The sequence below is a fragment of the Equus przewalskii genome, chromosome 5, assembly GCF_037783145.1.
Source record: "Equus przewalskii isolate Varuska chromosome 5, EquPr2, whole genome shotgun sequence".
NCBI classification, from domain to species: domain Eukaryota; kingdom Metazoa; phylum Chordata; class Mammalia; order Perissodactyla; family Equidae; genus Equus; species Equus przewalskii.
Genome location: NC_091835.1, coordinates 644,837 through 663,700, shown reverse-complemented (window position 1 = coordinate 663,700; position 18,864 = coordinate 644,837). Strand labels below are relative to the sequence as shown.

The 18,864-nt window shown below is 43.0% G+C and overlaps 2 protein-coding genes across 22 annotated transcripts in view; one reads left to right on the top strand and one right to left on the bottom strand.

Moving 5' to 3' along the window:
• KANSL1L (KAT8 regulatory NSL complex subunit 1 like) overlaps positions 1-1,734 on the top strand; it is a 137,346-nt gene extending 135,612 nt beyond the window's left edge. For all 13 annotated transcript variants that reach the window (XM_070619818.1, XM_070619816.1, XM_070619815.1 and 10 more), the window contains one exon: positions 52-1,734. In XM_070619818.1, the coding sequence (XP_070475919.1) occupies positions 52-282 (231 nt within the window). In that variant the 3' untranslated portion in view covers positions 283-1,734. The remainder of the gene's footprint in view (positions 1-51) is intronic.
• On the bottom strand, positions 1,582-17,356 carry RPE (ribulose-5-phosphate-3-epimerase). Of its 9 annotated transcripts, none has more exons than XM_070619820.1 (7): positions 17,130-17,311; positions 14,104-14,192; positions 11,043-11,122; positions 6,344-6,483; positions 5,822-5,956; positions 5,178-5,264; positions 1,582-3,527 (listed from the first exon to the last, which is right to left on the bottom strand). In XM_070619820.1, exons 1-7 carry the CDS (start codon positions 17,238-17,240, stop codon positions 3,402-3,404), a joined length of 768 nt encoding a protein of 255 aa, XP_070475921.1. In that variant the 5' UTR covers positions 17,241-17,311; the 3' UTR covers positions 1,582-3,401. The 9 variants fall into 9 exon arrangements, with proteins under 9 accessions (XP_070475921.1, XP_070475922.1, XP_070475925.1 ...); XM_070619821.1 differs by having other exon boundaries at positions 1,582-3,556; positions 17,130-17,307; XM_070619824.1 differs by lacking the exon at positions 17,130-17,311 and adding an exon at positions 16,464-16,908 and having other exon boundaries at positions 1,582-3,556.
• Between the last annotated feature and the right edge of the window lie 1,508 nt (positions 17,357-18,864).

Below are 18,864 nucleotides of genomic sequence, written 5' to 3'. Positions count from 1 at the left end.
TTAAACAAAACAAACTAGTTGAAACTTAACTGAAAATGTTTTCTCTTTCAGTCTTTGTGGTGGGAACGACGGGTTTTTCCACTGAAGGATGAAGACACAGAAGCCTTATTATGCCAAGATGAAAAAAACGATCCGACTGAAAAATCAAGCCCAAGTTTCCTCAGTGAAGTCTTCTGTCCCAACGCATCAGAGAATGGCCACCATCCAAAAAGGCAGGCAGACGGAATGGAAGAGTACACACCCTCTGGTCTAGGACTTACGCATGTTAAAAAAAATAGGTGACAGGAGGGAACAGGTTAAGAAAACCCTGTAACTGAATGGAAAACAGGAGAAAAAAATCAGCCCCGTTCTCCATCCCCTAGATCCTCCAGTCACAATTCCAGAGTGAGAGCGTGCACTGCACGTACTAATCTTTCATGCTGTTCACGAAACAGGCAAGGTATGTCTCTGTTTCCTTTCTGAACCGCAGGAGTAACTAGCTTTTCACCTACAGACAAGTGCTAGTCATTTGTGTTTATGATGCAAATCACAAGCACCAGAAAATTAACTGCTGCAATCTGATGTCAAATCACATTACTGAGTAAATAACTTTTAAAAGACTTCACAATCACACATGCATACATACATACATATATACACACATGCCTGTGCATCAAATGACAGCCCTTTTTCCTACACACATGGTAATTCATTAAAATTGCCTCAGAAATACACTAGAATATACAAATATGTGTGTATAGAGCATACATACATACTCACACACATATATTGTTTTAAAACCACTGGCAGTGACCACTCCACTTGAAAATGCATATATGAACTACCCTATGAAATATTAAGCTGCAGTAGTAATAAAGCAGCACAGGTTTCCAATGATAATGGACATCTGACAGTCTTGACTGTGGAGAGGGAATTTTTTAACGTTTAACCAGTAGTAGAAGATATTTATGGAAATTTCTATACCAGATAACACAATACTCCTTTATTTGAAATCACTGATATCTCTTGGACTAAACACAATTGTCTATTCACTCCTAACAAAATAAGACAAGCAAAGGAGAGTTAAATATTGGTGTATTTTAAAATTATCCCATCTTCTAAAACCCATTTGGGTTTTATCTACTTTATGTATCTATCTCATGAAGAGAAGACACCAACTTAAAACGGACAACAAACAGGAAACTCCTATCAGGATAAAAAGTATTGTTGTATTTTTAGTTAATGTGGTCATTCCTTACCATAGGTTACTCTATTCAAACAAGCATTTATTCTTACTTGTATCCTAGAGTGGTAATTAAAATTTTTCAAAGGATAATGCTTCAATATTGGATACTGGAGTGTATATTAAGGAAAATTCCTTTTGAAGCTGTTACATCATTTTTTTCTATGTAAAAGTTGATGACGATTTATATGAATCGCTTTTTCTCATGTAAAAAGGTTATCCAAGTTGTAATACCCACATAACTGACAATCCTGGCCATCTGGCCTAGTCTGGGGCATTTGACACAAGTTTTTTTAGGGATCAAAAATTATACTAGTCCCTTTAAAGAGAAAAAAAAATTCAAATTCAATACTGACAAATTTGTTTGTAGTTTTACTGTACATTTATTTTTTAAAAAAAGAAAAGAAAAGCCAGACAAACCCAAGTTGTCCAGGCAAATAAACTCAAATCTTTCTGTCATGTCTGATATTATAATCTTCTATGTAAGCTTTTTAATTAAAGTTATTTCTGTATGCCTCGTGTTGTCTGATTTGATTAAACGCCTCCTGTTGATGGCACAAACCTCTTCTAAGCCAAAATAAAAACACACATTAAGAAACAAATTTTTACCTTGTAACGTAGAAAAAAAACAAGCAAGCTCTATTCTGTTCTTAAGTGTTAATGTTCTTATTTCTCAAAATTCATAGTAGCCTAAAGAATTTTAACGACACCAGTCCTGTTATTTCTTGCCACACCTATTACACAGTAAGAGTGCTGACAAGAACAAAATGGCATACACATTTGTTGTCAAAGTGTAATCTGGGACACAATTATAAACATTTAGTTTATGCATTAACTCTGTACCTTGTCATCTCTTAGCCTACCTTGTCTTTCTTGGATTAATAAAATATATACCCTTGGGATCAAAATCCACAGTTCCAGAATATTCTCAGCCATCTGGTTCAGCGACAGGGTAAAGTTAGACTGGAAATGAGACAATGTTAAGTAGAGAAGCTTCCTTTGCCTAATCCACCTCCCAAGGGCTCCACTTGTACAGAGTACAGACCAGAAACCCATGCCCTCCTGGGTCGTTCCCACGGTGCCAGCCTGCCGCTGAGGGTTCGTTTCTTCATTTTTTAAGTGGGGACAAAAATACCTGTCCTACCATTCATAGGAATGATTTATAGATTTAATGAGATTATATCAAAGTTCTTTATAACCTACAAAACATAACTTATATAATAACAGCTACTTTGTAATGAGCACCCTCAATTCTACCATCCTACAATTCTAGGAACAGCAGTGGAAGCTTTACATATATAACAGTATCTCTTTTAACCTCAAAACAACCACGCATGGTTATTATAATTACATTCAAGGTATAAACCAGTTGAGCTGAAAGAGGTCGGTTGATTTGATTTGCTAAGGTCAAATCGTGGGAAAGGAGAAGAGTCAGGGTTCAACTCCACATTACTTCCAAATAGAGGCTTTGCTTTCTGCTCAGAGCGAGCACAGCATTACTTCCTGTCCTTAAGAACAGTGGGTGTAATGAAGAAAAGGGGGGAATCACTGAATGCCCTGGCCCTCCAGCAGAGAGCCACCCTGATAAAATCTACGTATGTATGTTGGAACAGACCACCTGGAAATTCCTGGGCTTCATACATTGTTTTATGTACCAAATACAAGGTGCAGCGTGAAGAATAAAAGTTTTAGAAGCAAGAAGACTATGGTACGCCATCCCAGCCTTAGATTTTTCATAAGTTCCATTCTACTTATATTATCAAGCATATACACAAATCAAAAATGACATGAAACAGAGAAAACATAAGGACTTCCTTTGCTTTTGGAAAACAGCTGAGAAACAGCAAAATACTCTTTTAGGAAATGCAGAAAAAACATTTTTTCCATAGTAACTAACAAGCCTTCCTTAGGCATGAAGACACGTTTGTTTATAACCTTAATACAGCCATATTTTTACTTTATAAAAATCAAGTCTCCCAGTAAAAATGGTACTTTACCACACTAATCTTTAAATCCCATCACTAAAAATGTAGTTATCCACACCAACTTCTAGCCTCTTTTAACATTCTGCAAATCGATTTTAGTCACTGGAATGCAGCAGTGCTCAGAACAGCAGCACTGCCTCAACTGTGATACGATTTGGCCGTCAAGATGCCTGTTTCCCGGTGAAGGGGCGCCTTCATGAGCGGAAACACTGGCCGCCTTGTGGTTTCATCGGTCCAGACAGCGCTTCTGAGCAGCTTCCGAGCACACGCTTCTCAACAGGCTGATCACAGACCTGGGGTCTTCGCTCCTCATGATGGCACTGCCAGACACAATCATGTTAGCTCCTGCCTGCAAGAAGGAAACACCAGGTCATGCCTCCAGGGCAGATGCAGAAAAGCCTAGAAGCCCCGGGCTCAAGTGTGCACCTGGGCACCTTTAGTCAGCACTGCAAGCGTACGAAAGCCACTTTGTGACGAACAGACTTCAGAATCTATTTCAAGAAAGAACAAAGTGAAAATGCTTAACAAGTGAGAATGCGGAATTATTTTTAAATGTGTCTAAGAATCACTTTTTTGTAACCGCCTTTACATAAACTATACTGCATCTTCGCTAATATTTACATAAGGTTTAAAAACTTTTCATCCTCAACTTTATTAAGGTTTTTCCAATATATACCAATGCCCCCACAGCTACTAAAAAACCACTATCTTTTAATCTTTGAATTATGTGTATGAACTGCTAGTCTGAAAGAACTATTGCTAAAATGTGAAATTATCCATAAAGTATGGCAACATTAAATTTAAGTCATTTCTCATTTTGATGCCAGAAGGAATGGAATGTCTTTATTTATGCTTCATTGCATTCTAACGGTTTGGAGGTGGCTCAAAAAAGACTTTCAAGATGTTTGAAAACGTGGAAGCAAAGAAAGAGAAAAGCAAACAAGATGACTCCAAATTTAGCTCTGAGCTTCCTAGGACTCGAGGAGGGAGACCCAGTCTGTTACGTGCCTCATTGCCAGGACAAAGGGGGACTCCGGGAGAGCCACTGAGGCGGAGGAAAACCTCTCCAAGGAGATAGTGTCACTCCAGGATACAGTGCACATCTCCCACAACATTCCTTACAGAAATGTAAAAAAAGGAAAAAACTTTTATAGGGTTACAACTTACTATCAGTTGTAATGTCTCTCAGTGTAAGCAGGAATAGCACGATGGCCACACACAGTTCAGGAAAAAGCATTCCACAAGGGGTCCAAGGATATACGCTCACCAACCATTTGGCCAGCGTCCCTTCCATAAATACTCACCACAGCCAAACTTTTGATAAGTATCAAGCAGAAAAGTGTGGCATTTATACAAAAACCTGGAAGTGTAGATAAGACCGTGTTGCTTAACAAAAGCAGGCCACATAGACTTTAACTGCCTGAATCGCCACAGGAAGGGGGCGTCCTCTTAGGAAGCTCCAACTGCCTGGAAAACCACTCCTCCCACCTCTCCGCAGGGGCCAGAGGCATCCAGAGCGCAGATCTAGACTTCACCAGACACGGCTCTAGTCAGCTCTCGCAAGAGATGAACTGGTAACCCATACAACTGCGTTCTACAGAATTAACATTTGTTCCCCTTTGTAAGCAATTATGTTTTCTTTCCCTATTTTGGAAAAATGTCTCGCTCCAAGACCCTGGAACTTAATGATCTTCTAAAGGCTGGCATTCAGCATATTCTTTTTCAAAAGAGAACTTTCTTCAGCATTACTGAGATAAACAGGACTTACTATTTAATGATTATGTGATCTGAGAACATTCATTTATTGTTCTTTATTTTCCTAGTTCTACATTTGAACAAAAAGCACTCTTCCAAGAGAAAGGCAATTTAGGAAATACAGGAGAAATCTCTTCGACCCACAAGACAATGTCCTGGGCATTAGATTCGCTAGGACACTGGTCTAGGTCACAGCAGTTGAGGAGCAGTCTCACCTCTGCACATTTATGGATAGTGTCAGGACCCACTCCACCATCGACCTCTATGTCCAAAGACGGGAACTGGGTCCTCAGCCAGTGAACCTAGACATACACAAGGAAGTAAGTGACTCGTGAAGTGGATATGTGGGGGGGATAAACCAAATAAACAGTAAACCAGAGACCCAGTTTCGGCCACTGACACAGCACTCCAACGCCACGTGCACTAACTTCATGTCGGGGCAATTACGGTCAGGGAAACTCCCTTTTCAATACACTGAAACCAATTAAGTTTTATAAAACTAAGCTCTGTTCTGTTTGGCAAATGGCATCCAATTTGTCATGGCTTTGCAGAGAATATACTTCACGGAAACAAGATAAAGACAAAACTCTTAATATTCAGCGAAAACTCCCAAGAGATCTAAAGGCTACAGAGATATTGTTTTGCAAGAAAATTTCAAGATTAGGGTGTAGTATCTTTTCTGATTTCCACACCGAAATCTCTTAGAGCATTTATCATACGTATTATAATAATCTGTAGGCATCCCCATCTCCCCACCTTCAGAACAGGACATGTCTAAATATACAAGTGGTTCAAGATATGCTCAGTGAACAAACACACACAATGAAAGCCTCACCCCAGAATCAAATACTTCTTTTACCTTTGGCATCATATCTTCCATGAATTTCTGCCCTCCAAACCCAGGTTCCACTGTCATAACCAGGGCCATATCTATCTGATTAGCCCATGGAGCCAAATACTCAACTGTAGTTCCCGGTTTGATGGCAAGGCCAACCTGTAACAGAGACACATTTGCTATACACATTAACAATTATTTCCATTTTATATTACTGTGACATACCAGGCCCAGCAGAGATATTTATTCGTAGAGAACAGATTACATACATAAATGGAATGCATAAATTGTGCAGACTATAATTATTTTTTAAAAAAAGGCTATCAAATGTCAAAGTTTCTAAAAGGTAGTCATTTTCAGGAAATATTAGTGGAATATATAAATATTGTCTGACAAGCAAGTTATACTTCAATTCTGGCTTCCCAGATGAAGAACAGTCAGTTGCCTAGGTCCGGTCTTCTCTACCTATCATTTCCTGTCTTCCACCAAACCTTCTGAACTCTGAGGGAACAGTATAAAACATTACTGTCTCTGCTGACCTCTCACCTTCATCCCATTCTCCCGAATGTCTTTAATCAAAGCCCCTGGGTTCTCCGTAGCCTCGAGATGAAAGGTATATTGATTGGCTCCTGCTACGGCCATTGGCTTTACCCACTGTTCCGGCCTGGACACCATCATGTGCATGTCTGCAAAGAAGAGACACAGCTCCTGAACACGGCCGTGAGGAGAGCCCCGGCGCAGGCACTGAAGCCAGCCTGCAGTTTCCCTTCTTTCGGATAGAAACTCTTCTGGCATCACAACTGTCAAATAGTGACACTCTGTATAGCCAGCCTCCTTTTATCCTGAAGACAAGGTTTTGGTTAAACTCATTTACCAAAAAACCCATTTTTCCACAAAAACCATATGGTGCTATATATGAAAAGTAAAGACTAGAAATCAGGGAACCTACGTCCAGGGCCAGGAAATGCCACCCTAAAATCTTTAAAAAGTTGTATTATCCATTTGGAATTGCTTCTTCATTTGTAAAATAAGAAAGCTAAATTAAGTGATTTTCTCCACCAATATTTTACTGAGCTCTTACTGCACCATTAACTATCTTAGGCCCAAGGGACAGAGCAAAAACCAGGCAGACAAAAAAATCTCTGCTGTCATGGGGATTACATTCTTAGTAGAGGAGAGAAACCATAAAAAACATGAGTCAGTACAATACACACTCGGTTGGTCGTTAACAAGGCCAGCGTGGCTGGGGGCCCTGGGGAGAGGAGATGAGGTCAGAGAGGCCCGGGGTGAGGAGGCACAGCACAGAGCTCCGCAGGCATCGGATCCGATTCCGAATGCGATGGGAGAACACTGAAGGATTCGGAGCGAAGAAGGGACAAGATCTGACTTAGGAGGCCATGGCAGTAAGTCCCGTGAGAAACGACAATGGCAGCAATTGAGGATGGGGAGAAGTGGTGGCACTGTGGGTATGTTCTGACAGTAGAGTCAACAGGAGTGGCTGTGGATTCGATATGGAGGGTGAAGGACAGTCAGATGGCACAAAGATTTGGGCCCGAGTAACCCGAATGGAACTTTCATTAACTGAAAGGCAGAAAACTGCAGGAGGAGAAACAGACTTAGGGGGAAGGATGTTAACTAGAAGCCTGACACGCATCTTAATTCTAAACCCTGAATCATAGAAATGTTAGGGGAAATGGGGATGGCCTTCCTAAAGACCTTGACTTACAACATAATAGCACTGAATGAGAAGGAAAGGTCAGCTGAAAAGAGGATAAATCAACAATGCTGTGAAGAGGGAAACAGTAAACACTCCTGTGCTGGACAGACGGTAGTGAGAAGAATTTTGAGTTTTTTGTTTGACTAGAGGAAGCACATTTCTGACAAAGCTGAGCTATAAAATGCAATAAGGCTTTGAAAAATGTAGGGAAAAGAAGGTATACCGCTTGACTAAAGAAGCCAAGATTAAAGTTTATATTTCTAAACTACCAAAAGTAATAAAAATAGAACATATTTTAATAGGTAACACATTGTTTTTAAAAGACCGATTCTATTTGGCGTTTCTTATTTCTTTGTATTATAAACAAGGACAACTCAACCTGGTTTCAAACACCTAGTTAGCAGACTGCCATGTCCCTCAAGCCCCAGCACGCAGCCCCTCTCACTGGAGCAGCAGCCTCACGGGAGAATCTCGAGTTCAAGGAGTGAACAAGCCCGTGAATCTGGTCAACGTACTGCGCGAGATCAGCAGTTTTCAAACATTCTATTATTAGGTTCCCTTTACACTCTTAAAAATAACTGAAGACCTCAAAAAATGTCATTGGTGTGGTTTATATTTATTGATATTTAATGTATTAGAAATTCAAACTAAGAAACTTTTGTGTCTATTAATTTATCAAAAAAACAACAATAATAAATCTATTACATGTCAATGTAAGAGTGTCATATTTTACATTTTTGCAAATCTCTACAGTGTGGCTTAGCAGAGGACATCTGTATTCTCACATCTCCTCTGCATTCAATCTGTTGTAACATGTCACTTCATATGAAGAAAAGGGAGAAAAGTGTATGGAAAACGGAGGAGTACATTAATATCCTTTTCAGATAAGTGTGGATATCCTTCTATTTCTAACACCAAAACTCAACAAGTGGTCACTCAACAAGTGGTCTTTTTATAAAGGTTAGCTGCAACGCAGAATCTGTAAACCCTACCTGTGAACTTTTCATACTTTGTTACACTAAAACCCATTGGTCTGTCTACACTTTGAATGGTTAAGTACTGGCTCACTGAATTACACAAATCTTCTCAACAGTGACACATTTCATTATATAATATCAAAAAAATCACATTCATTAATATGACTACAGAACTTTTCAGAAAAGCTCTAACTTCTGGAAAACTGTCAAGCTTACAGGAATACACACAAATTTTCCAAAATTCTAACTTTCACTTGCAAGCTCTAACTTTATCAGTGGCAACAAAAACTTATAAGGTATTTTCCTTGAAGTCGCAGGCTAACTTAGTTAATTTTAAAGAAAATGTCAGTAAAACACCCAAGTCTGATAACCATACTTCATCAGTGAGTTCTTCTTTCAAGTGAAAATGGTGTTGGCGAATAAAGCGGCTAGTTCAGTTTGCTCAAACAATGGCTCAAGTGCTTTTCCTTGAGACAACCAGCACCTTCAAGTCCACGGCTGAAGCATTTTATACCTATTTCCCACTTTGTCACACAAAGTACAAAGACATGCCCTCAAGGATCAAGATTTACTATAATTAATAACTTGTACCATTTCATCAAGGACGCTCACTGTGAAAGCACGGCGATGAATAACATAACGACCACTTGTACAGCTCAGTACTTCTGCCCTGACTTGGGCTAAGGCACCAGCGCACTAACCCACCACTGCTTCTGTACTCTCAGTACAAACAGTGGCAAATATCATAATAGAAGGACAGTTTTGACCTCCCGTAGGTCCCCAGACCATACTTGAAGACTGATTTAGATAACAGCAAAAACATACTTTTCCCTATCACTTTATTTCTTAGATGGTTTTCTTCTCAATACTGAGATTGAACAGTTAAAAACTTTAGCAGTTATACATACAACCTGTAAGATTTAATTCCTAGAATACACTCATGAATCAATTAGCCAACAAACAAAAAATACTTCTTAATATAAAAAACAAAGGTCACAAAACCCAAACGTTAAAGCTTATGGAATCCATTCATCTTTATTTTAGACCTACTTCTTAGAAAGATTGACTAGCAAGCTTATCATTAAACAGTAAACTAAATACAGGAAGCAAAAGCATACTGTGTGTGGTGGTGGCACTAGGGTTGGTAAAAGGAGAGGCAGCACTGACAGTAGGAGACAGAAACAGCAGTGAGAAGTGAAACTAGGAGCACAAAGAGGGAGAGAAAAGGGAAAACAACAAAGCCAGACGTAGACGACTCTGTGGCCATTGTACAATGGGGGTAAACAATGCTATTTATTTCATCCACCTCTGATAGTCATAAGAACAAACTCATCTTGGAAAACTCATTTTCCAAAATGTAGTTAAAAAAAAAAAGTTTAGATAATCAGAGGATTATATTCCACTATTTGGAAATTTCAAAACGGTGAACATGTTGGTGGAACATTGTTTCCCTCATGCTACCCAAATCAGGCAATCAAGTACATTCTCTTAGGTGCACTCACAGTAGATGGATCCTATCGAGAGGCTGTGTCCAACAGAACTTTCTAGAGTGACGGCAATGTTCCACGGTGGCACTGTACACTACAGCAAGCACTAGCCATATGTGACTTCTGAGAACCTACAATATGGTTAGTGCCACAGAAAAACTTAATATTTAATTTTATTTAATTTGAACGAATTTAAACTTAAATAGCTCTATGTAGCTGATGGCAACCATATTGAACAGCACAGCTAATGTCTTTCATAAAATTGGTCCACAATATGGCAATAAAAAAGTCTAAGTTTTGCTAAATTCCAACAGTTACATAAAACCATATGTAGAAAAATTCATTAAATTCCTTACATAGAAGAGATTTGGTAAGTGAGGCACTGCTAACAGTGTAAAAGACCAACAACACGTGGACTGAGTCCATGTTCCTCGAGAAGTCATTTCTAGGTCACTGTGTGATCTTAAAAACCTGAATTCACATTAACCCACAACACTGGAGTAGAGGATGCATAGGCCTCATTAGCAAAAAGCTCCAATTTGCACAAAATAATTAGCTTCACTTCTAGGGCATGGATCAGTTGATTCATAACTTCATTTAACAATTATGCTGAGCCCAATCTTGTGTCTGTGCTGAGCCCTAGGAAAACCACAGTAAACAAAGTGGATGAAATCCCTGCTTTCAAGGCGTTTATAGTCGGAAAAAAGTAATCTCATATTGAAGGAAGTTCTAAGAAGAAAATTCAGAAAGTGATATGATAACTGGATAAAGATTAATTTAGGATAGGGTACTTAGAAAGGCCTCTCTGAGGAAATGACATGATCTGGGGTCAAAAGATGAGGCAGAGCCAGCCACAAGAACAGCTTTCCAGGCAAAGAGATTGGCAAAAGTGCCAGGGCCCTCAGGCAGGAAAGAGCTTAGCTTATTACAGGCAGCCATGATGCTCCAGCACAGAGACGGGGGAAAAAGGGTTCAAGATGAAAATGGAAGTTAAGAAATCAACCATCTACTTTTCCTTTACTTGAGCAACACATCAAGCTTCAGATGGCGTAACACCCACTTACCAAAGAAAGGGTCCTGGCCTAGCTGCTTTCGGAGGCTTTCTACCACAGGGTGACCAAAGGTGATGTTGGGAACAAAATGCCTACAAGACAAACAAAATCTTACTCTGAAAATGTTTTCAAATCAGTTTCTGTATTTTTCTCAATATGTATTCTGATGGGGGTAGATAGGATTACACGTAATTGCAACATTTTTCAATTTAATATTTCACATCATCGGTATTAAACAATACTAACAATATCTGGATAATTTTGGTTTTACAAAGCAGTATCTCCTTGACAGTTCAACAAATCATAATAATGTCACATGACTTGACTCTATAATTCATAATCCCTGACAGGTAGAAACGGAAAGATGATAAAATCAAAACCCCCAAAGTTATATGACTTGCCCATGTCACACACTAGTTAGGAAGTACAGGACTCTGATGTGGGTCTCTCAAATCCTAGTCTGTCACAGGCTGCCTGGGGCTACTTCTCATCCACCACTATCCAAGGGCACTAAATGACCGTTTAAACTTTCTTAGAGATTATCAATAAAGAAACTTGGTGTGTGTACTAATAACCACCACTTACGGAGGGTTTACAACATGCCAGGCATTGTACCTCACTTCATTTCATCTTCACAACAGCCTTAGGAAGGAGATGCTCTCATTATCCTCATTGGAAGAGCACAAGATAAACAACCTCTTTAAATCACCAGTTAATAATTTCTAGGGGCAGGATTCAAATTAAGTCTTCCTGATATCAGACCCAAAGTACTTAACCATTATCCTACTCCACTTAGGCCTTTGTTCTATCACTGGCTCACTTCAATTTCTTTAACAAAACCTCCTACATGCAAGTACCACGCCAGGTGCTTCAGTACTGTATTTTATAAAGAAACAAGCGAGAGCTCCTGCTGACCTCAGAAAAGTTCACAATCTCATTGGGAAGAGACGGCTAGCAACTCACCAGAATCCACGACCCTACGGTTGTCAGCAGGAAGCCAACTTCACCAAAGACCACACTTCGCGAGTCCTTTTACATCCGGGTGGCCCAAGTGACTAGTTCTCACCAAAGGACTATGAGCTTAAGTGGAGTGTCACTGCAGAGCCCAGGAGGCTGTGTGGTCTTCCTCTTCCGCTCACTGTACCCTTCTGCCAGTAAGGGAGCCCTTGGGGAATGGCAGTGCCACAGGATGGAGGAGACCGTGGCCCGAGTTTCTGCATGGAGGCCACTCACACTGAACCGTCACATGAATGAGAAATGAACTTTATAACGTTAAGCCGCTGGAATCTGGGCTTTGTTAAAGTAGTAGGTATTACCCTACACAAGGACTGGAGGGAAAGCTAAACACCAACAAGAAGGCAAAAGGAGGGAAAACAGCTCCAGAGACAAGGAGCACAGCATTTAAAAGAGGGGAAGATCATGAGATTTATAGAACCAACTGAATTTGCAAAGAAGGGAAAAGGAACGAAGCTAAGGCAGATAAAAGCAAGCTATGTTCAAATAACGGGGAAGATGGTGTCAAGCAGTCTGCCTAGTGTGAAAAAGGCGGTAGGCAGACTGTGTCACGTTAAGGGGTATCAAATGCCAGGCTCAGAGTCTGGACTTTATCCTTTGTGAATGTGAAGGGAGGTTTTAAAGCAAGAAGCAAATAAAAAATAAGATGCAAATAATAAAGTCAGAAGAAAGACTGGGCAGTAAATCGGAATAAGGGAGGTTAGAGGTGTTGGTAAATGGCAAGGAACAATAAGAACGGAAAGAAGGACAGGCCAAAGCAACAGGATTTGTTAACTGACCAGACGTGGGGGCTGAAGAGAGAGACTAAACCATGGCTGAGGTCTTAAGCTCAGATGACAGGCAGAGTGAGTGTTAATAAAAAATTAAAGCATACATAGGCCAGGCACCCTTCTAAACACTTCCCATGTATTAACTCATTAAAATCTCACAACCACCCTATGAGATGGGTACTATTATTATCTGTATGTTACAGACGAGGAAGAGTCCCAAGCTCACACAACCAGGAAGTGAGGGGCAGACATGAAATGCAGGCCAGGGCTCCAAAGTCCAGGCTCTTAACTCCTAGGCTTGTCTGCCCCTCCACTGATGACTAATCAAAGTCCAAGGGAGGAAGCGAGACTCGAGGGAGAGAGGGCAGGATTCAGGGCCTATCTGAGAGGGACAGGCACAGACACTTCCACTCACCAGCACTTTGGTCCGCAGAGGCTGGGTTTCTAGTATTTTGGAAATCATTCTACCATTTGACTTAGAGCAATGACTGCCAGGGTTATGGATAAACCCTTATTATTTACTTAGAACTTGGAAGAAAGGGTTAGATAAACAGCAGGAAGGCCTAGTGAATACTATACCCCACTAGAAGGGAAACATGAAGATTTTGTTCACTGTTCTTTTAATCTGCTGCATGGTGTTGGAAGTACTTTTGTCGTCTCCACCTTAGGTTTCATTTATCATGAAAATAAACCTAAGAACCACATCTTGAGAAAATGTGAGAATAAAACAAACACACTTTTAATTCATTGGGAAATGGAAGCACATGAAACTACTGACCCAAAATTATATGACTAATTTCGATACTTCAGATCCATTTGTGTTTTTTTTTTTTACCTGAGGAAGATGAGCCCTGAGCTAACATCTGTGCCAATCTCCCTCTACTTTATATGTGGGTCACTGCCACAGCACGGCTGACCAGTGGTGTAGGTCTGTGCCCAGGATCCGAACCACAAACCTAGCCCGTCGAAGTGGAACCCAGCAAACTTTACCACTATGCCACAGGGCCAGCCCCATGCACTAGGTTCATCAAATACACTGGAAGAACAAAAACGGACCAATATCCTTACAAGAAACCACAGGCTTACAGCTAAACTATAATAAAAAAAGGCTACAAATCCAAGGATGAAGTCAAGAGTGCCCCAAATTTGCCTGACAACAGTAACCATGGAACACCTGCCACAAAAGAGCTTCGCCCCAAGCCTAGAGGCAGCAAAGAGCACCTGGAATGCGAATGTCTAACAAGAGCCAGGGAGCTCTTATCAGACCAGCTCGGAAAATATGAGCTTACTTCACTCTAATGAAGAAAGAGTTCATTAAGGAAGCCTGCTTCATAATTATCTTATGCTTTTTCCTTGAAGGCACTTTTTGGAGTAAAGTCTGCAAAAAATAAAATGCAATTAAAAGAGTATCCTTTGCTGCTATGGAATTTATTGAGATTAAGGTATGATTGTTTATAATACACAATACAATCATTTAATCTACCATCAACGCGAAGCTTTGTTTATAATTGTCATGCAATCTACTTCAGGCAGATGAAACCTTTACTAGGTCTCCCAACAAGGCAGAGATGGTAAAAGGAGGATTCAGGTTGATACAAAATCTACCAAGCTTGTAACCAGAAACACTTCCTGTGAAAGAGGAATCACAAACTCCTATGCCTACAGGGGTTGGCAGATAAGGCGGAAGAGCAAAACAGGGCAGACATGGCCAGGGGACACGTGAAGAACACCCGGCCTGGCTAATGGTGGCTGCCATTTAGCTCTAGCCCACGTGGCCTTAGGGGACTGTGGGCTCAACTGGCAAATCTTTGGATGTTTTTCAAAAGTCAGAAATCTAGTATTAATGTGAAATCTTTCCAATTTTAAATCCTAGTAACTAATTTAGAAATTGCTTATTTGTGCTGTTCCGATACTTAGGACCAACACGTTTCCAGTCACTGCCCTATCATATGTGTTTACATGGCTTCCAATTTTCTTTTCCAGAGAATCCACTTGTCCTTTATTCCAAATATCCAACCACACTAGTGCCCCATCCCCTACAGTGTCCCCAGAACTTGTTCTTGTCTTTCAAAATGAAGTCGTTCAGCTTTAACCAGGAGAGAAAGTGGGGGCTTCAGAGGGAGAGGACGGGAACAGAAAACAAGCAGTGCACCCAAATTCAGTGTAATGGTGGAAATCTTTAAGGGGGGGGCAGGAAAAAGAGAAGCACGGAGGCAGAAGGTAAGCTGGGGCGGATCCCCTTGGCAAAGGGCTCCACGCTCCACTTTCCCACCCTGTCCTAGGAGACCCTGCAGCTCAGCCAGGCTCTGCCTCTTCTGGTGGGACATTTGGGATGGGGCTGAACGTCCCTAAACTGGTCTCCTCCTTTGCAAAAGGGGAATAAAAATAGGTCTTAGCTCAACAAGTTGTGAAGCTTAAAAGGGAAAGGGTTTTAAAATGGTGTTTAGAGAATCTAGTTTTTTCAAACCAAGACATTTCTTGGCAAAGGGGGTGCGGAGTCAATAAAAACCAAATACTTTTATCTTAATAAGCTCAAGGTCTGCCATAGGGCCGGGAGGGGGCAAAAGCGATTCCTTAGAGATCCCTCCATTATGATAAAAGCATTCATTCATTCAACCAATTATAACTAAGCTTGTCAAGGTCCTTCACCTGCAGAGAACAGAGGTAAGCCAAAGAGTCAGACCCTGCTTTCAGGGAGCTTACAGCAGGAGAGACGTGAAATAAGTAACACAAGTAAGTGTATAAATTATTAGTTCTTTGAGAACAACTTAACTATTCTCTGCAAGCCCAGTACCCACAGAAGATATTTAAATTCTGAGACAACACAAGCTGTTGCCTGCTTCCAATCCTGGCTCCACCATTTCCTAGCCACGAGGACACAGCCAGGTGGCCACCTCTGCATGTCCGATTCCTCACTACCAGATGCCGGTGCCAAAAGCAGCACCAACCTCCTATGGTTGTGAGTTCACTCACAAAAAATGTCAGAACAGAAAGAGTTAAGTGCTCCTAAATATTAGCTACTATTGTTATCATTAATATTCTGGATTGGTGAACTGAAACAATTTTCTCTATTCATTCATCTACTCAAACATGGTACAAGACATTTAAAACCAAACTGCTTTCTGTATCAAACAGACCACACACACATACACACACACACGTAGCCTCTTCTATCCTGAGACCCCTAGGTGTCTTAGAGACAAAATTTTTTTCACTTTGTGTCAAAGACACAAAAATGTAGCCAGCTATCTCTGAGGTACACATTCCATTCAGGAATATTAACTGTGAAATTGCAGGGCTTTCAAGCAAAGGTGTCAAAAATATCTAAGTAGAACTATATATGACAACAAACTAAAAACCAAACTTTTGTACGAGGTAATATTTACTAATCTTCTTACACACTCAGCCTAGAATTCTTAGTACTTTAAGGTCAAGACTTTGCCATTACCATTTGGGCAGAGTAGTTAACTGAGTGCAATGCAAGGAAAACAAGAGTTAACCAGAGAGAACAAACAAAGACAAAACTCGTATTACAAGAGGAGAGACGGTAAAAAGGACGGGAAATAAGTGATCGCCTTCTGTAAATAACACGAATTTGCAAATTTGCATGAGGGCACCCAAAAACTTGATCTATTTAAAATAAATTTACGTTTCCGCGTCGACCCACGGTAATGGCTGTTAGGACTTCACGGCCAGTTATCAGTGGGCCCAGGGAACCGCCGCGCCCACCAAGATCCAAGCGGCGCCGTCCCCAGGCCGCGATCCGACGGCGTCTCACCGGCTGCTCCAGGTCCGCTTCCTCATTTTACAGCCTCTTCCTGACTCCGAACAGCACTGTCTATGCGCTCTAACGACAGAGCTGAGCGCTTACAGAGACGCCGCCTCCCCTGAGGGCAAGGTGCCTGCAGCGGACGGACCCGAGCATCGAAACTCGCACGACGGCGCAGCAGCCGCAGCCCAGCGAGCACGCGACAGGCGGCCCCCACCGCCCGCCCTCTGCAGCTCTGCAGCTCTGCAGCCCCGCAGCCCCGCAGCCCCGCAGCCCCGCAGCCCCGGAGCCCCGCAGCCGCGCCGCCCCCGCTTCTCCTGACGGCAGGCGCCCGGGCCGCAGCCGCTTCCGGGCCCCGGCGGGCGGGCGGGGCGCGTGTAGGCCCGCTGCGGAGAGCGCCTCCGGCCGCCCGGCCCCCTCGGAGCCGCCTCCGACCCGGCGCCCGGCGGTGCGGGGACGCCGTGTCCCGAGAGGTGCTCAGCGCAGGGTGCCGGCCGGCTGCGCGGCAGCCCCGCCCCGAGCCCCGCGGAGTTACCCGTCCATTACATCCAGGTGCAGGTAATCGGCCCCGGAGTCCAGCATCCGGAGGCACTCGGCCCCTAAGTTGGCCAGGTCGCTGTTGAGGATGGACGGGCCAATCTTGCAGCCGGACGCCATGGTGCTGGCGCCCAGGAGCAGGTAACCCCGGCAAGACGACGGCGTCGCCGCGATTGGCCGCGCGGCCTTGGCTCCGCCCCTTCCCGTCGAGCCTTCCGAACTCCGCCGGAAGCGGCCGCCCGGCGCAGAGGAAGTCCCGCCTCCCCCTCAGGGGCGGGGCTGCCAGCCTGCGGCTTAGGGGCGCGGCCGCTCTCGAAGGCCCTTCCTCCGGCCCCCGGCCCCAGCGGTGTGTTCTCGCAGCCGGCCTGCGGGTCTCCTGGCGCTCGGGTAGTCGCTTCGCTCTTTGTTTCACCGTCGTTTGCATATGCGCTCCTTTCCTTTCCAGCTCCTGTGCTTGCCTTTAAAAACAAAGCAAAACCCGTGGCTCCTAATTTCTCTCCTCGAGATCCTCTTAAGAGCTAGGGGAGTAAGATGGAGGGCGGACTGGCCGCTGCCCGCCGGGACCTGGCGGCTCGCGGGCGCCGCAGGCTGCGCGGCGCTGACTGAGGGCCCGGGCCCAGCCGGCCGCCGCCGCTCTCCTCTGTTTCTGGCCCTCGTCCCTCTTACCTTCTCTTCTGTCTTCCCCCTCAGAAATGCTCTTGACAAATGGTAATACGTTTATTTAGTGTTCAGACACAATGCAAAGGAGGGTGTCCACGTAGATAATCCCTAATCAGTCTATAAATCAAAACTGGAGTGAGTTTCTAACGAGCCAGATCTGAGAGCTAGACCGGGGCCTTTCTTCCCCAAAGAAGGAAGGTTATATACTGTCTTGGAACAAAGGGCATCCGTCACGTGTGACAGCAACGTCCCTTTTACAAGGGTCCTCAGGAGATCTCCCAGCAGCGCAGCACAGCTGTTCACACAACAGGTGGCAGGTCTGGGTCTCGAGCTGGGTGGTCACAGGTCAGCACAGCCATCAGTTCCTAGCCTGGGGAGAGATGCTTATCCTTAAGGAAATGCAATGTGGGGGAAGTTGCAGGTCTATCTTGAGGGTATTGTTCTCATCTTTGGGACACAGCAAATGCTTAAAGCAGATGTACACTGCATGCTCCACGGGCACGTCAGGGCCTTTTGGAAAAACAAGGTCAGGCCAAGTTAGTTTTACACCAAATGGCTTACTCATATACTCCAGTCTATCCTGTTGCTTGCGGTTTATTTAGCAGGGCTATTCCTCTGCCTGATGTACCTAGGGTCATTGGGTCAGGAAAAGAGACGTAGTAAAACCACATGAGGAAACAACATAAATTTAACAAGATTATACCTTAGAAGGTAGGATAGAGTACTTTGTACTGTGGCAGTAACTTGGACGCTATGGTGCTTCTGGCCACATTCGGGGGCCAACCAGAGGAATCTTTAACATTCCCCCTGGGAAATCTACCAGTCATTCCAGCAGGCCATAACCTGGGCAGAGAAGTCACCCTGGGGTACTGACTCCCCATGTGCCCATCCTGCTTCGTGTTGAAATTGGGGGTAGAAAGCATGAGTAGGATGGAGCTCATTTGGGGCTGGAGGGAGGAATAGGAAGTGTCTCACTGAAAGGTGACCTCAGGCCAGACTGGGGGTGCTGAGGAGAGGCATCAAGGAACACCCTAAAACGGACACTCACCTGAATGAGTTAACCTATTCTCTATGTTAAGAAATG

Excerpts from the sequence above, each read along its gene's own strand:
- RPE (XM_070619820.1), bottom strand. The coding sequence starts at position 17,240 with ATGGCGTCCGGCTGCAAGATTGGCCCGTCCATCCTCAACAGCGACCTG. Across the intron at positions 14,193-17,129 it reads CCGATTACCTGCACCTGGAT|ACTTTACTCCAAAAAGTGCC; the intron begins GTAATGGACGGG and ends TATTTTTTGCAG. Across the intron at positions 5,957-6,343 it reads TTCGGGAGAATGGGATGAAG|GTTGGCCTTGCCATCAAACC; the intron begins GTGAGAGGTCAG and ends TCTCTGTTACAG.